This window comes from Heloderma suspectum, chromosome 4 (assembly GCF_057233095.1).
Source record: "Heloderma suspectum isolate Gila_16-S chromosome 4, 16-S_ref, whole genome shotgun sequence".
Classification (NCBI taxonomy): domain Eukaryota; kingdom Metazoa; phylum Chordata; class Lepidosauria; order Squamata; family Helodermatidae; genus Heloderma; species Heloderma suspectum.
Genome location: NC_139461.1, coordinates 5,669,929 through 5,685,268, shown reverse-complemented (window position 1 = coordinate 5,685,268; position 15,340 = coordinate 5,669,929). Strand labels below are relative to the sequence as shown.

General features: G+C 58.7%; 1 protein-coding gene across 1 annotated transcript in view; it reads left to right on the top strand.

Annotated features, from left to right (window-relative positions):
* Positions 1 to 6,328, top strand: part of KIFC2 (kinesin family member C2) — a 48,459-nt gene extending 42,131 nt beyond the window's left edge. Inside the window, exons 15-18 of the mRNA XM_084847932.1 lie at positions 176 to 299; positions 2,305 to 2,434; positions 3,303 to 3,532; positions 4,648 to 6,328. Coding sequence (XP_084704058.1) covers positions 176 to 299; positions 2,305 to 2,434; positions 3,303 to 3,532; positions 4,648 to 4,773 — 610 coding nt within the window. The 3' untranslated portion in view covers positions 4,774 to 6,328. The remainder of the gene's footprint in view (positions 1 to 175; positions 300 to 2,304; positions 2,435 to 3,302; positions 3,533 to 4,647) is intronic.
* The last annotated feature ends 9,012 nt before the right edge of the window (positions 6,329 to 15,340 follow it).

Here is a 15,340-nt window from a genome sequence, read left to right as displayed (position 1 = left end):
AGTGCTCCTGATGCACCTGCACACACTCTGCTCCAGAGCCAGCCACCTTTCCGTAGATTCACAGAACTGCCCGTCTTGTGCCTGCTAAAAGCTGGTCTCCCCAGCATCCCGGGGAGGCCAGATTTTGGAGAACGAGTGCTGGTCCCCCTCTTTCTCCCTCCCTTCCTCCCTTCAGGGATCTACTTGCCAAGGATCCCCAAGAGAAACTGGATGTCAGGTTGAACCCGGATGGGAGCGGCCAGCTGCATGTCCCAGGCCTGACCAGCGTGGAGGTGTGCGGCCTCCGTGAGATCAAAAAGGTAGCTGGGCTGGACTGTTGGGAACGGGCTCCATGGGATCTCGATCCAGGGCCAGGCTGAGCGTGAGCGGGTGGGCTGCTGTGTCCGACCACGCACCGAAGCCCTCACCTCTCCACCCGCTGGCGCGAGGGCAGCATGGCTGGGCCAGACGCCTGGTGGAAGGAGGCGTCTCACACTCGGGCAGTACGCGTTCAAGCCCTTGGTCTGTGCTCAGGCTCCTTGGGTGACCCTTTGGCAGTGCCAAGCCACACGTGCAACGGGAGGGAGGTGTATGTGTGTGTGTGGGGGGGGAGGGATCGCCCTTCACGCTCTTCAACAGCCCCCAGACTGCAGGGGGGGGGGGACATGCAGGAATGTGTCTGTGCTCCCTAAAACGCTGTATGCGCTGGCACGGGCGGGGCGGGGCGTTCCCTTGCCAGGCTTGGGCCTCATGCCCCTCAGGGTTGCCTCCTCCCCTGCATACTTTCAGAGGCCCAGTCAGCCTGATGCTGTGCATGTTTACTTAGTAGCAAGCCCTACTTCACTCAGGAGGGCTTACTCCCAAGTAAGTGTGCGGTAGGACTGGGCAGCCGTGGAGCCACAGCAGCTTGGCTCCAAGATGGCTTGTGCGGAGTGCTGGGTTGTGTGGAGTGGCTCTTCTGCGAAGACTCTGCTGTTCTGCAGGAGGCTCGCCAAAAGCTGAGCCTGCGCCTTACCCGGGACCCATGTAAGGCTATTCTGCCCGGCTGGCATGTGGTCACGGTGGTTCGATCACTGGCAAGTTCTCTGTTCTGAGCCCTGCCCAGCTCTGCCCTGGCCTTGCCCCGGAAGAGCCCTGCTGGATCAGACCGGGGGTCCATGTAGCCTGGGGTTATTCCCCACAGTGGCCAACCAGCTGCCCAAAGGAGGAAGCCCCCAACCAGGACGTGAGGGCAAGAGCCCCTCCTGCTCGTCCTCCCCAGCAAGTGCTGCTTCTGATAGCGGGGGTGCCGCGTAGCTCTCCTGACGAGTAGCACTAAGAGCCTCACTCTCATGCTCTCCATGAATTTCTCTTTTAAAGCCATCTCAGTGGGTGGTCACAACGACGACATCCTACTTCTTCGTTACATTCATATCCCGCCTTCCCTCCAGGTAGCCCAAGGTGGCGTACATGGTCCCCCTCCCCTCCCATTTTATCCTCACAGCAACCCTGTAAGGTAGGATAAGGCTGAGAGTCAGTGACTGGCCCACAGTCACCCAGTGAGGTTCTTGGCCGAGTAGGGACTGGAACCCAGGTCTCCCCTATCCCAGGCCAACACTCTCACCACTACACCACTACACCATGCTGCCTGGCTCTCAGTGGCCATCGCTTTGCCTCCAGCTGGTCCCTCAGTTGCTTCTCTGTACATATGCTGGCCTCTTCAATGGTGCGTTGCATTCAGGCACAGAGAATTGACTGCCTGTTGTCCTCCTAAGCACCACCCAGCCTCCCCATGTCTTGGCCTGAGAGAAATCCTGCTGCAGGGCTGTGTTTAGAGCCCTGCCAGGGAGTTGTGGGTACCTTGGCTGAATAAGCAAGTAAAGTTGGCAACCGCTGTGTGGGACCTGCAAACTGGTAGTCCAGTTTCGATAGACGGCAGAAGATCTTTCACAGAACCTACAACACTGACAGACACCCTTGATGGCTGCTTATTTTGAGAAAAAAATAGCATGGTTTTAAAATGTGTCATATAACGTGGGCATCTCCTTCCTTACTGTAAAGCAGGGGTGAAGAATGTGCAGCCCTCCAGTTGTTGGACTGCAAGTCCCATCAGCACCAGTCAACATCTCCAATGGTGAAAGATGCTGGGAGTGCAGTCCAAGAACATCTAGAGGACCAGGCCTTCCCCAAAGCCAAAACATACTCAGATGGGCTAAAAAATTTCCCCTTTTAACCGCTCCCTCCAGAAATTGACTCTTCTCCCTCCTCAGCTGAGGGCTCCATTTTAAAACATGTTTGAGGGTCACCCTGTCAACCTGGCCCCTCCTTTTGCCTCCCTGCCCCCAGATGCTCTTGTTGGGAAAGCGGAACCGGGCGACCCACTCCACCCACATGAACGAGCACAGCTCCCGCTCGCACGCACTCCTCACCTTCACCATCTCCGGCACTGACCTGGCCAGCGGCACCAAAGTCACAGGTACCAGCCATGTCTGCACCTGGGCTGGGCGGGGCCGGGCCCTTCTCAGAGGCCCAAGGCCTGAATCTGTGCGGAAGAACAGAGGCTGCCCAGGTGAGCCTCTCCAGGCGACCGTGGCATCCTCTGTCGAGAGCCAGGAGCAGCCTCTGGCCCAGGGGTGGCTCAGCCTGAGGGCTGCATCCCATTTCAGAAAAGCTTTTGAGGGGTCAGGAAGAAGGAAAGAGGGCAGGGCCAGCGTAGCGAAAATGCCAGCCTCGTCTCGCTTGGAGCTCTTGCAGCCGGCGGCTGGGCCTTTGGAGAGGCACTCCCACCATGTAGGATGGGGGGAAACTGGGTAAAAGCCAGGGCAACACCAAAGGATTGGTGCTCGGGGTGTGTCAGGGGAAGGGAGCACTGGAAGGCCTGATTTGGCCCCCCAGCGGGCCTGAGGTTGCGCACCCGTGCTCTGGCCTCTCGGGCTGAAGACTTTGGCCAGCTTCCTCCTGGGGAGTGGGACACCTTCCTCCGTCTGTTATGGGGAATGGGAAAGGGTGGACATTGTCCTTCTGGCCTGGCCCACTTTCTCTCTCTGTTGCTCCACTCCCAGCATCCTTTTCCCCAGTCCCTTTTCTGCTGCTTCTGGGACCCAGTACCACCCCAGCATCAGCCCATGCGACTCTCTGCATGGTGTTTGCTACCGGCGTGGTATTGTTCCAGCCTTTCCTGGCCTGCAGCCTTCCAGCCGTGTTGAGCTAAAATTCCCATCATCCCCAGCCAGCATGGTCCTTGGCAGCCAGGGAACTGTTCTCCCTGAGTGTGAGTCCAGCCACACAGGAAAGCCGGCACAAGGCTGTAGGGGCCCCTCACCTCCCCGTCTTGTCCTCCCCAGGGAAGCTGAACCTGGTGGACCTGGCTGGCTCGGAGCGGGTGTGGAAGTCTGGAGCCCAGGGGGAGCGGCTGAAAGAGGCCCAGAACATCAACAAGTCCCTGCTGGCCTTGGGGGAGGTGATCCAGGCGCTCCGGGCCAAGCAGGCCCACGTGCCCTTCCGCAACTCCAAGCTCACCTACCTGCTGCAAGACTCGCTGGGCAAGGGAAGCAAGACCATCATGATGGTGCAGGTGAGGGGGGCGCGGCTGCCGGGCCCGTGTGGGGCAACAGCCACAGCAGGGAGACTGGGCGAGGGCTGGGCATCCCACCCAACCCTGAGGGAGAAAGTGCCTGCTCCAGGGGCACCAGCGAAGGTGGCTGGACAGCATATGGCCTTGCAGGCCTGTGGCTGTTTGCAGGGGAAACCCGTCTCCTGACTTCTGGGGCGAGGTCCCCCTCTGCGGTGTGTGTGCTGGATGGCACTTGTGTTTGGGCCGTCCTGGGCGCTGGGCCCCCAGTTCTGCTCCCCAGCCCAGCTTCCCCCGGTCCACACAGCCTGTTGCCATGGTAAACGGAGGCCTCCCCCCACCGCCCGCCTCAGGAGTGGGCGGCAGACACTGGCCTACCTAGTGGCACAGGCTGACCCGCCCCCCACCACATTCTCTCAAGAGCAGCACTTCCGGCAGGCTGCGGGGAAAGGCCAGCAGGCCCTGGGACGGGACGGCTTCCGGAGAGCCAAGGCCCCTCGCAGTTCAGCTGCAGAGCCTGCTGCCAGCTCCAGCCCTAGGACCCTGGCCTGTGTTTCCCAGAACTCCAGCCCACCACCATCTGCTGCAGTGCCACCTCCTGGCCCGGGACTCCAGCTGCCGCCACATCCCCCCTGCTCTCATTGTGAGGGAGGGCCCCTTCCATCCTGCTTGCCACAGCCGGTCAGGCCGGGGGAGTGTTTGAGCCAGTGGCTCTGGAGGCACCACCTTCTCGCGGTTTGGGCGTGCAGGCCAAGCCCCTGGCTGAAACCTGAAGGACCAGTGAAGAAGAGTGCCTCCGAGCATGGGCAGCTCACTCCCATGCAGTGGGTATTTGGAGAGGGGGGGCAGGGCTCCTGGCCAGCATGACCCCCACCTCCTTGCATTTGGGGAACCAGCCCCGTCCCCCATGCAGGAGTTCCCCAGCTGCCTCAGTTCTTGCCGACAGGCGATGGCCAGGATGGAGGGAGTGGCAGCAAAGAGGGCCTTGCTGCTCGCTGCTCCAGGTTTCGGGTCAGGCCTGGATGTTTGGCTCACAGTGGCAAGAGGGAGCTACCAAGGGAGCAAGTGGTAATTTCTGCCTCTGCCCTTTCTCCTGCCCTGTTCCTCTCTGCCCTCAGATTTCTCTGCTGGAGGAGAACGTGGGCGAATCCCTCTGCTCTCTCAAGTTCGCCCAGCGCGTCTGCAAAGTGGAGCTAGGCCCGGCCTCTCGCCGCATTGACTCATCCACGCAGCATGAGGTTTGAGCCCCTGGACTCCCTCCTGCGAGCCTGGAGCAAGGACTTGGAGCGAGAACCGCGGTTCGGGACTCGGAGAACGCCCAGCCCCGCTATTCGATGAGCCCTCTCCAAACAGGCTGGTCCTGAATGCAGAAAAGCCTCATCCCCTGCCCTTATCCAAGAACCCCTTTCCCCAAAGCTCCAGGAACTTGGGATCACCTCCTCCTCCCCAGAGGACAGCCGCTTGTTCCTCTTGGGCCATGGCCCAGACAGCTCCCGTCCTGTCCCCGCCTCGCAGTTCCGCTGCACGATGAGCTCCAGCCCCTCTCCTCCCCCGGACTTTGGTCTTCCTTGTGTTACCTGTATTTCTGCTGTCACCACCGCGTGGATTGTACCCCCAGGTTCTGTGCTGTGCCCTTTCCCCACAGTGTGGCCGGTGGCTCTTTTGTCCATGGGGGGCTGTTCAGGCACCTCTCCCTTTTGAACAGTGTTGGGGAGCTGCGGCAGCAAATTGGGCAGGAACAGCCTCCAGGGGTCTGCCAATTCCAAGCTGCCCAACAAAGCCAGGTGGCCCCAAGTTCTGGGGCTCAGCCTCCTCCTCCTGGCAGGCCTGGATCCTGGCACGCACATCTCACTGCACGCCCCCCCCATGCCGTGCGGGGGTCTCTCCTTTTCTCCCATCTGGGTTCTCTCCCGTGTGCTTTGAAAGGCATGTTCAGAATGTCTGAATACAGATTAGCTGCCCCTTGACCCCTTTCAGCCTCCCCTTCAATCGCACTTTGCAAACCTGAACCTTGCTGGAAAAGTGCGTTTCCCTCCAGCCTCTCGCTGCATGTTCAAGGGGTGGAGCAAGGACCCCTCGCAATGGGGCTCATCCTGGGGTTGCTTGACGTGGACTGTAGATTGCTCCTCAAATCACCTTTACCTCACAGTCAGGGGTGGTGGGGTGCTAAAGAGCAGGTTTCTGGTTGCCCCTCCCCCCGTCACCCAGCTCTTGTACTGCAAGTACGGTGCTGGGAGGGGCAGTTCTATGCCGCGCCAGAGGCCACCGAGTCCCCAAGGATAAGCACAGTGGCTCCAGGGCCATGGCATGTCCTTGAGAAGGTGGCAGGCCAGAGGTGATGGCAGATCCCGACTAGCCCCAAGGTTCCCTCAGCAGCCTTGGCCTGCATTCTCCTGCTGCCCCTCTTGCTGGCGCCCCCTCCCTCGCCCTTCCTGCTTGAAAAAGCAGCGCCTCCCCTGCTCCCAGGGCACTCGCTTGCTTTAAGAGTTCAGTGTTCTGTTGCCATCCTAAACGCCCCCCCGCCCCCAGAGAAAGAGCTGCTGTTGCCCTCCTTGCAGGGCCGCCCTCCTTTGGGACACAACCCTTTGGCTCCTTTTCGACTGAGGCGCTTGCTGCCCCCCCCCCCCCGGCATCTCCGCATTCAAGCTTTAGCGGGGGCTTGTGGAGAGGGGGAAGGGGATCTGGGCTTCTGGACTATTTTCTTGTCTCCATCCTTCCCGGCCCAATTCTTATTAAGTGGACCCCTCTCCTGCTGTCTGCCTGCCAGGACAATAAACTGGAATGCTCCCCCACACGCACATTTTGTGCTCTGGCTGTTGCTTAATTACTTTATGTGGGTGTCTGTCTAAAACCTGCAGGGGTGAATTTTACTGAAAAAGTGGTTTCTGGAGAGAAATGTGTAGCGTGGTCCCTGTCTCCTGGGGATTGCAGCCCCTGTCAAGAAAAGGGCCCATGCTTCTAGGCTGGGACTCATGGTAGCTCCTGGCCCTGGAGCAGATCAGGTCTCCAGCAAGAAGGCCCCACAAAGAACGCCCTCTCCCGTCCCACATGGAGCCCTCTCCCCCACCTGCTATTGCCCCCAAGGAGAGAGTTCTGCATTTGTTGCACCTAGACCACTTGCTTGAGCGCGGCTTATCCTTTCCAAAAGAGCAACAGTCACCTCCTATCCTCGGCTGGATTTGTTCTTCAAGGTGCATTGGCCTTGCTGTTTATGCTCCAACCCCATCTCAGGACAAGGGCATCCTGACTGCCCCTTCTGCCTTGCAGGCAAGGGTGCCAGTCCATCGGCTGCCCTGGGTGGGATGCAGCACTTTGCCCAACGTATCAAGAGTGCTCGGGTCCCAGCATGCATGGCTTCCCTAGAGCCAGGTAACCACCCGCCTCTTCCACCCCTGCCCCCTCCCCACCCCACGTTGTGAAAGCTCAGTCTGGCCAACAGCTGGATGACAGGAAATCTCCCTCGTTGCAGCTGTTCACCTCCACGGGCTGGGCCCCATACGGGAGCATAGCTGCTGGACGTGGTTTGACTGCTAGGATGATGCCACCTTTTTTGGTTCCAGCAGAATCCAGTGGCGGGTTCATTTCATTCATTATATTTCTATACCACCCCATAGCCAAAGCTCTCTGGGCAGTTCATAAAAGTGCACTGACCCCACCGAAGTCAAGTGTACAGGAGCTGTGCGAGGGCCACATCGGAGTGTTAGTTTCCATGCTCTTAGAAACACAACTCCCTGCCCCAGCACACACACACTGCTCTAGTGCAACAGCGATGCACATTGCACGTTCATCATTAGCGACAACGAAGCTAACACGGAGACAGACCTAAAATGCCAGGCAACGTTCAAAGAAGGCAAAATAAAGGCTGTGGCCTGCCTACAGGCTTGCGGTCATGGAAGAAGTGGGAGTTCAGCAGCATTTGGGATGGGACGAGGGCCCTAGCGGAAGGGTGGCATGGCTCATGAACATCAGGGCCAGATTTGAGGGAAAGCTTGGTCCTGGAGGGCTGACGGGCGAGTGGGGGGGGGGGGTTCTAGAAGAAAACTGGATTTTATGCTAACATTTTATACCGGCCTTCCTGAACCAGTTAAGGAGGGGTGGTATTAGGCAGTCTTGCCTGAGAGCTCAGGACAGTATGTGCCGCTCGCCCTGGGTTTAATCTGATGATTGGGTTGGGTTGAAAGATACCTACTAGCCCAAAATTAGCCCTTTTAAGATTTTTGGTTAAGCGGGACTGGAACCCAGATCTCCCTGCCTTAAGTGCACCACAGCGCAGGAAGAGATTGACAAAGTAAGCAGAATTAGCTCATTGTTTATTATTTATTTAATTCAATTAATTGCCTTCCCACAAAAAAGTGCAAGAATAAAATCCAGATTAAAAACAAGACACACACACACACACACACACAGGAGGGCCCACAGTTGTGACCCCCCCAGGCAAAAACCAGCACTTGGCAACAAGAGAATGCAAACCGTTAGTAGGGTTAAGACAGAAGCTCCTGGGAGCGGGAATGCCCAGACCTGGTCCGTTGAACACAACAGCTGCATTGCTAGGGGCTGTTGGTGGAGGAGTGAAGAAATGCTCAATCCCTTCACGTGAGCTACCTTGCATGTTCCCCCCTCCCGCTTCAGAGGGCTGCAGCAAGGCCAGAAAGGTGATTTTAGCATTGCTTGTGAAGGCACTCTGTGTGGGAAATGCTTTCTGTAAAACTTTTAAAACAATTTTGGTTTTTCACCATGACATGAGTGCAGAGGTTCAGCCTCTGAAACTCTGCAGCCAAGCCTTGAAAAGGGGCATGCCAACGAGGAGAAAAAAGCCTGCCTGCCCCGTCCAGCGGATGCAGGCAATCCCGTATCCCAACAGCCCTTCAGAAGGGATAACAGTAGCGTGGCAGGGGCTGGTAGGGAATGCAGGGAAGTGGAGGCCTGGAGCAGGGTGTGCCGAGGTCTGTGCTGGCTTGCCGCATGCCCTCCGTGCACACCGGGTGCCCCAGGTGCAAGACAGGGGCACGCGGCCCTGCTGCCGGGCCACAGTAAGTGCCATTCAGACTGGTGGCAGGGCTGTGAGAGCAAAAGGGCGGGCTGGGTGGGGGTGGGGAGGCAAAGAGGGCGGGCAGGGGAAAGGGGGGCAGCACGTGGTGGGCAAAGGCAGCACCGTATGGAGCGGGCAGCTGGCCCCAGGGCATTCTGGGTGGCACGGGCTGGTGGCACACAGATACACTGGGCTGGAGGGGAGAGTCCTCTCTGCAGCAAGCCCGCAAGCATGGAGGAGGGCTGGTGGGGGCACCTGGACAGCCCCTCTCACCAAGAGCAGAGGCGCTGCCTGTCAGGGGAGCGTCAGGGCTGCCAAGGGGGTGGCTGCAGCTGTCTGGGGCAGCCCGCCGGCTGGGTGAAGATTTCAGGGCCCTGCCCTCTGGGCTGGAGCCAGCGGCTGTCCTGGGCACATCCCGCAGCAGCGACTCAATGGTGAAGGTGCTCTCCAGGTGAGGCTTGGGGGGCTCCAGCCTGCTCCCAGAGCGGGTGAGGGCTCCGGCCACGCGGGCCCGCGGGTGAGCGCTGGGGCGACAGTCCGAGTAGGGCTGGCCGTGGAGCACGTAGGGGGAGAGGTCAGGGAGGAAGGCGGCCCCCTCCTGGCGCGAGACGGGTGTGTTCTGGAGCTTGAGGGCCTCCGGGGGGATGCAGCTCACGTCCACGGTCCAGTAGTTGCCCTTGGCCTTGGGCTTGGCTGGATCCTTGAGCTTCTGCAGCAGAGGGAGGAGGGGGCTGTAAGCAAGGCTGCCTTCGCCAGCCCTGGGGCCAGGGAGGATGGCGCTGTGGCCCACACTGCTGGGGGGCGTCTGGTGGGAAGGGCGGGGCAAGGTGCAGCCCTGCGGAAAGAACCAGTCCGGGCCTTCCAGGGCCCAGAGGAAAGGGGCACTGCCCCCCAGGGAGGGGATTCTGGAGCCCCACCCGCACCCCACCCCTCATTTCCCCTCTCCTTACCATGGAGAAACAAGGATTAGAGGAGAGGTTGTGGCGGATGGAGTCTTTCCAGCCCTGGTAGGTATTCTTGAAGAAGGGGAAGAGGCTGCGGATCTCTTTGATAATCTGGAAGAGAAAACGGGTTCACTGCAGGCTGCGGACCAAAGCGCAGCCCGCCGGGCCCTCGAGGGCGCTCCGGGGGTTTGCACGCCGCGCTCCCCGGAGCCCCCATGCACCCTCCCTTGCCGCGACCACCCGGAAACTCTGGCAAGGCCCACTGGAATGCGTGGGGCGGGGGGCACCCACGGGGATGGCTCGGACCTGCTCATCCAGCCGGCAAAGGCTCGGAGGAAAAGGTCTACGGGGGCCGTTAATCCCCGATGGCCGCCCCGCTTGGGAGAAGCCCCCTCCAGGCGCCCCCGCAGGAGGGGGCCGCAGGACGGCCGAGCCCAGCTTTGGGAGGGAGACGCCCCCGCGCCCTCGGAGGCGAGGTTCAATTAGCTGGCCGGGGGATGATGGGAATTGCAGCCTCGCATAAGTCGGGCCCCAGGTTGGGCAAGACGGAGTTGGGCTCCGCAGCAGCGGCCGCGGGAGGTGAGCAGCACGCCCCGGTGCCCAGACGCCGCTCCGGGTCTCGCGCTAGCGCCGGGCCGGGCGCTGCGCTGACCGCGACCTCGGCGGAACTCTGGCCCAACCAGCGACCCCGCGCCGGGCAAGCCACGCGCTCCCGCGCCCGCTTCCTCGGCAAGACGCGCCGCCGCTCGGCCCGGAGCTCCGGGCAGGGCGCGGGCCTGCGAGGGCGCCTCCGGCGGGAGGGGCGAGCGGCGTGCCGAGGAAAGGAGCTCCGCGCGTGCGGAGGCCGGGCGGCCGGGAGAGCGGCCCAGCGCGGGCGGCTCGATTTCGCCGGCGCAGGACGCTTGGGCGACGAGGACAGCCCCCGCCGCACGGGCCGGGGGCTCCACCCGCCCCCTCCGACCCCCACTTTTAAGGAAAACGGCAGCCCCCGGCACACACGCCGCGCTGGCTTCAGCCGGCTCCCCCCGGAGACGCGCTTCGCCTGCAAACCTCTCCCAGGGGCCGCCTGGAACGCCGGTGCGGGGTGTGCAATTAAAAAAAGCCACACACCCCCCGCAAACGGAGCACGACAGAGGGGCCCGCAGCAGGGCTCCACGAAGCGGGCCAAGCCGAAATCCCGCCCCGTCCAGTTTTCCCTTAGTGCCGCCGTCCAGCGGCAGGAAGCGGGGCCACTCGCGGGAGGCCCTGCAGTGGAGGCAGACCGGCGCAGCCAGCGTCCAGCCGGGCTGGCGGCAAGTCAAGGCGAGGAGCCTGGGCGAGGCAGGCCCCTCCCACCACGGCACCTGGGGCTTACCTGGCAGAGTTTGAGCCTCTTCCCCGGGGAGACCCGGATCACCAGGGCGATCATGGCCAGATAGGTGTAGGGCGGCTTGGGGTGGCGACTATACCGCTTCTTGGCTTTGTGCGCCCCCGCCGCACGCGGGGCCAGGGCGGCTTCCTCTGGGCCTGGGGCCGCGGGGGGCTCCGGGCTGGGCGCCTGCGGCTCGGCCGGTGGGCTGCGCGCCTCTCTGCGCTCCATGCTCGTGTTCTGGCCTGTGAGGCGCGCAGGAGGGGCAGGCGCAGCTTCCTCCACTGGGGGCGAAAGGCAGGCTGGGGGGCGGCGGCGGGGGCGCCTTAAGCGGGCTCCGCGCCCATAGAGGTCCTTTTGTTATGCTGATGGGGGGCAGACCCCTTGGCACCAGGCGGGGGGCGAGCGGATCATTAGCAAAGCGGCGCTAATCACCCGGAGAAGCCCGGCGAAAGGCGCTGGTGGCTTGGCAAGGCGCGGGGGGCGATCCACAAACAAACGCCGCCCCCGCCGCGGGAAGAAACATTCCGCAACAAAGCGGCCCGGGGGGCTGTGGATTCCACGGCCGCCGCCCTCCGCCGCATGCCTGGGCAGCCTCACGCCACGGGACAGAGCGGGCTTACTCCGGAGTAAGCGGACGTGGGACTGACTTCGGAGTAAGCGTGCGAGGCATGCGTGCGTTGGGTACTTCGGCTGGAAGCCAAAGAGGGCAGATGGGCCTGGGCTCTCTTGGGCATGGCCGGCAGGCCAGACTGCATACAGCCCAGACAGATTTGCCCAGCATTTGGGCCGATGCAATGCCAGCTGCACTGGTTACTGGTGTGTTTGAGTGCAATGCAGAGTGCTGGTTTTGACCTTTAAAGCCCTAAATGGTTTGGGACCAAGTTTCTTGGAGGACCGCCTTTACCCATATCAGCCTGCCCACGCTTCAAGATCAGAAGGAGAGGCCCTTCTCATTTGCCCACCCGTGAGAGCAATCAGGTGGATGACCACACAGAGAGGGCCTTCGCTGCAGTGGCCCCACACCTTTGGAAAAAGCTGCCATCAGAGGCCCACCATGCTTTGTCACTGCAGGCTTTTAAGAAGGTCCTGAAAACATGTTATTTTACTGTGGCCTTCTACTGATATGACTGCTGCTGGTGGTTTTCTTGTTGTTTTTATGTTTCTATAGCTTTTAGTATTTTTACTGTTGTGTATTTTATTGCTGCAAGCTGCCTTGGGAGGGCTTCTGCCCTGAAGGGTGGCCAACAAATGTTTTAAATACAGTGCAATGCAATACATAAATCCCACCCCACCCCACCCCACCGGAGTGTGCCCTCACCTGTACCAAGATGAGCACAACCCTGGGCACATTCTTGTCTTTTTTATTCTTGCCTTTTTAACATTTTCCAGGTTGTGTTTCTGAGATCTCCTCCACAGTCTTGGCCCTCTGTGTTCTGGTTTTACACGGTGTTTTATTCTGCTCTAGATTTTGTGTATCCTGTTTTGTGGCTTTAACCTTTGTTATCGGGCAGTACAGAATAAAGAAGTTCAGTGGGACTTCCACCCAGGAAAGGGTGGGAGCACCTTCAGCCCTAGTCTAGCCTAAATTGCTATGGGGCCTATGAAAGGCAGCAGGGGGCGGAGGGGGAGTATTCCTGCCAGCTGGGCATTAACTTGTTCTCCTCTAGCGGTGGCTGGAATCTCATGCAAGGGGGAATCTCATGCAAGGGAAGCGTGGAGAGGAGACAGAGAAGCGGATTTGCAAACTACACATACAGATACACACAAGAAGCATCCACGGAGCAATCCAGCAACTTGGCACTCCTCCTCCTGCATGATGCTGGTGATCATTGCACCATGCCTGTAAGCTTGGCCATCCTTGTCCTCACATTCCAGACCTGTGAGAGCGCCCAGAGGCTGCTTCAGCCCACCAAAGTGGTCTCAGTGTTTATCGCTGAGATGAGATTTGAACTGGGGGCTTGGCAGCTTCAGTGACAGGCAGAACCTCAGCAGCTGCAGATCTCCACATAGAGCTGCAACTTCCCCTGTTGAACTTCTGGCTGCTTTGAAGCTCAGGATCCCTGCTTGGGAGGGAAGGAAGGAAGGAAGATAGATAGAAAGAGTCAGGGGAGGCTCCTTGGGAGGTGAAAGCAGCTGCAAAAGTGTTGCTGCTAATACTGGGATGATGTAGCCCAGCTGGGAAAATCAGGCGTTTGGCACCGGAACCCTTTAGCTGCAGCCTCTGGTGCTTTTTCTGAGTGGGTTACAGAGCGTTGCTGTAGAACAGCCTTCCCTAGTCTGGTGCTCTTCAGATGTGTTGGACTACAAGTCCTTGCACCCCCAGCCAGGTTGGCTGGAGGATGCTGGGAATTGTAGTCCAACACATCTGGAGGGCATTGGATTGGGAAAACAGCAACTTTGGGGGCAGGGTTGTCTAGGTTATATTAAGATGCTGTCCTGGAGTTACCCCCTCCCCCAGACTCTTCCTTTGTAGCAGCACAACAGGCAGAAATTCAGCTGGTGAAGCTTTTGCAAGTACAGTGGCAGGGAAAGCTTCAACTGTCGAATTTTGGCCTGCCCTATTAAAACAGCAGGATCCAGAAAATAAGGTGACAGATTGGGATGGGCCTTTTGTTTAGACACCCCTCCTGCCTGTCCCCTGTGCACTCCATCAAAACATGGCCAGGGCTTTGGTGCTGCTGATCTGTCGAACCTGGATTTGGGACATGAATCCATTGGGCGTGAGAATTATTGCCAGGTTGCTCCCAGAAAATAAGAAATACACAGCAGGTGATGTGGTTCTTTGGGCATGCTAGCTGGGGATGATGGGAGTTGAAGTTTAACACATCTGGAGGGTGCCAGGTTGTTTGTTACATTTATAGCTCACCTTTTCCTCCAAGGAGCCCAAGGCAGAGTACATGATCCTCCTCTACATGTTATCTTCTCAACAACCCTGTGAGGTAGGTTAGGCTGAGAGACTGCCCCCAAAGTTCCCCAGTGTGCAGTGTGTGGCTGCAATTAGTCAATGGTGAGGAAAAGACAGTCTGCACGTACTCAGGGGCACTCTCTTCTCCATATTTTCCAGAACTTTGCCTTGGAATGAAAACCTTTTCCTGTGCTAAGAGATCTGGCTCAAAGGAAACCCAGCTTGGCTGGGCCAGCTGGGTTCAGCTTCTCCTGAGCCACAGACTGGGCTGCTACTTGATGGACTGCAGTTTCCACGGGTGAAACCTGGAATTACAGTGACTTGCATCACAGTGTCAACAAGCCAAAGATGATTCTGATTGGCAAGCATTGAAAGGGCAATGTGCACACACACAAGATCTGTAATAGCTTCTTGGTAGTCAGATTCTGTTCTTGCATGAAAACTGAAGTGTGAAGAACTCTGGGGGAGTGGAAGATTACTTGAGAAGGCCTCACAGACATGCTGAATATACAAAAGCTGAGACGCAGTTGTGAGTACACACTTATTTATCAATTAAATTTATATCCCACCTTCCCACCAAAAGTGACACTCATGGTGGCTACAATACTAAAATACTCATGGACATGATGGAGGTTTACAGAATGATGCTTGGTATGGAGAAACTGGATGCGGAGACATTTTTCTCCCTCTGCCATAATGCTAGAACCCAACAGGGTCCTCCCATGAAGCTGGATGGTGGGAGATTCAGGACAGACAAAAGGAGGGGCTTCTTCCCACAGCGCTTAGTTAAACTATGGAATTCGCTACCACAAGATGTAGTAATGGCCACCAACTTGGATGGCTTTAAAGGGGGATTGGACAAATTCCTGGAGGAAAAGTCTTATCGATGGCTACTAGGCCTTATGGCTATGGGCCACCTCCAGTACCAGAGGCAGTGCGCCTATGCACACCAGCTGCTGGGGAACATGGGCGGGAGGGTACTGCTGCATTTGTGTCCTGCTTGTGGGTTTCATGTGGGTAGCCAGTTGGCCACTGTGTGAACAGAATGCTGGATGGGGTGGTCCCTTGCTCTGAGCCAGCATGACTCTTTTTATGTTCCTATCAATGTAGCTCCAGCTCTCTACAGAAGCCCCCCCCCCCCTTTCCAAACACGGGAGCAGCTTCCTTGAGACAGAAATTGGGGAGTGGAGGAAAGGCCCATCTGCCCCTGTCCCAGACTTGCAAGCCACCCCACTGGGGACTCAGGGAGGGCCAGATGGAAGACCCCTGCTCCTTTAAGGCGCTGCTAGTTTTAGCTTGTGCTGCCCCATGCTCCGGTCCCAAGCGAAAAATCCACCCCAGTCCACTCCCACCTGTATAGTCCTTTCCCTTTGTTGTGTTAATGGGCCCTGGGAATTACACAAAAGACCAACAGGGCTGCTAATGTCTGGCTAATGGCTGTTGATAGCCGGACCTGGGCAGAGGTCCAGGGAGAGGTCAGAAGGAAGTCAGGTGCCCCTTTATCTCTCATCGCCAAGAAGTGCCAATGTACCATTCATTCCCCTCCAGTACTGGAGAGAGGAAATTGTTTCATTGGTTTAAG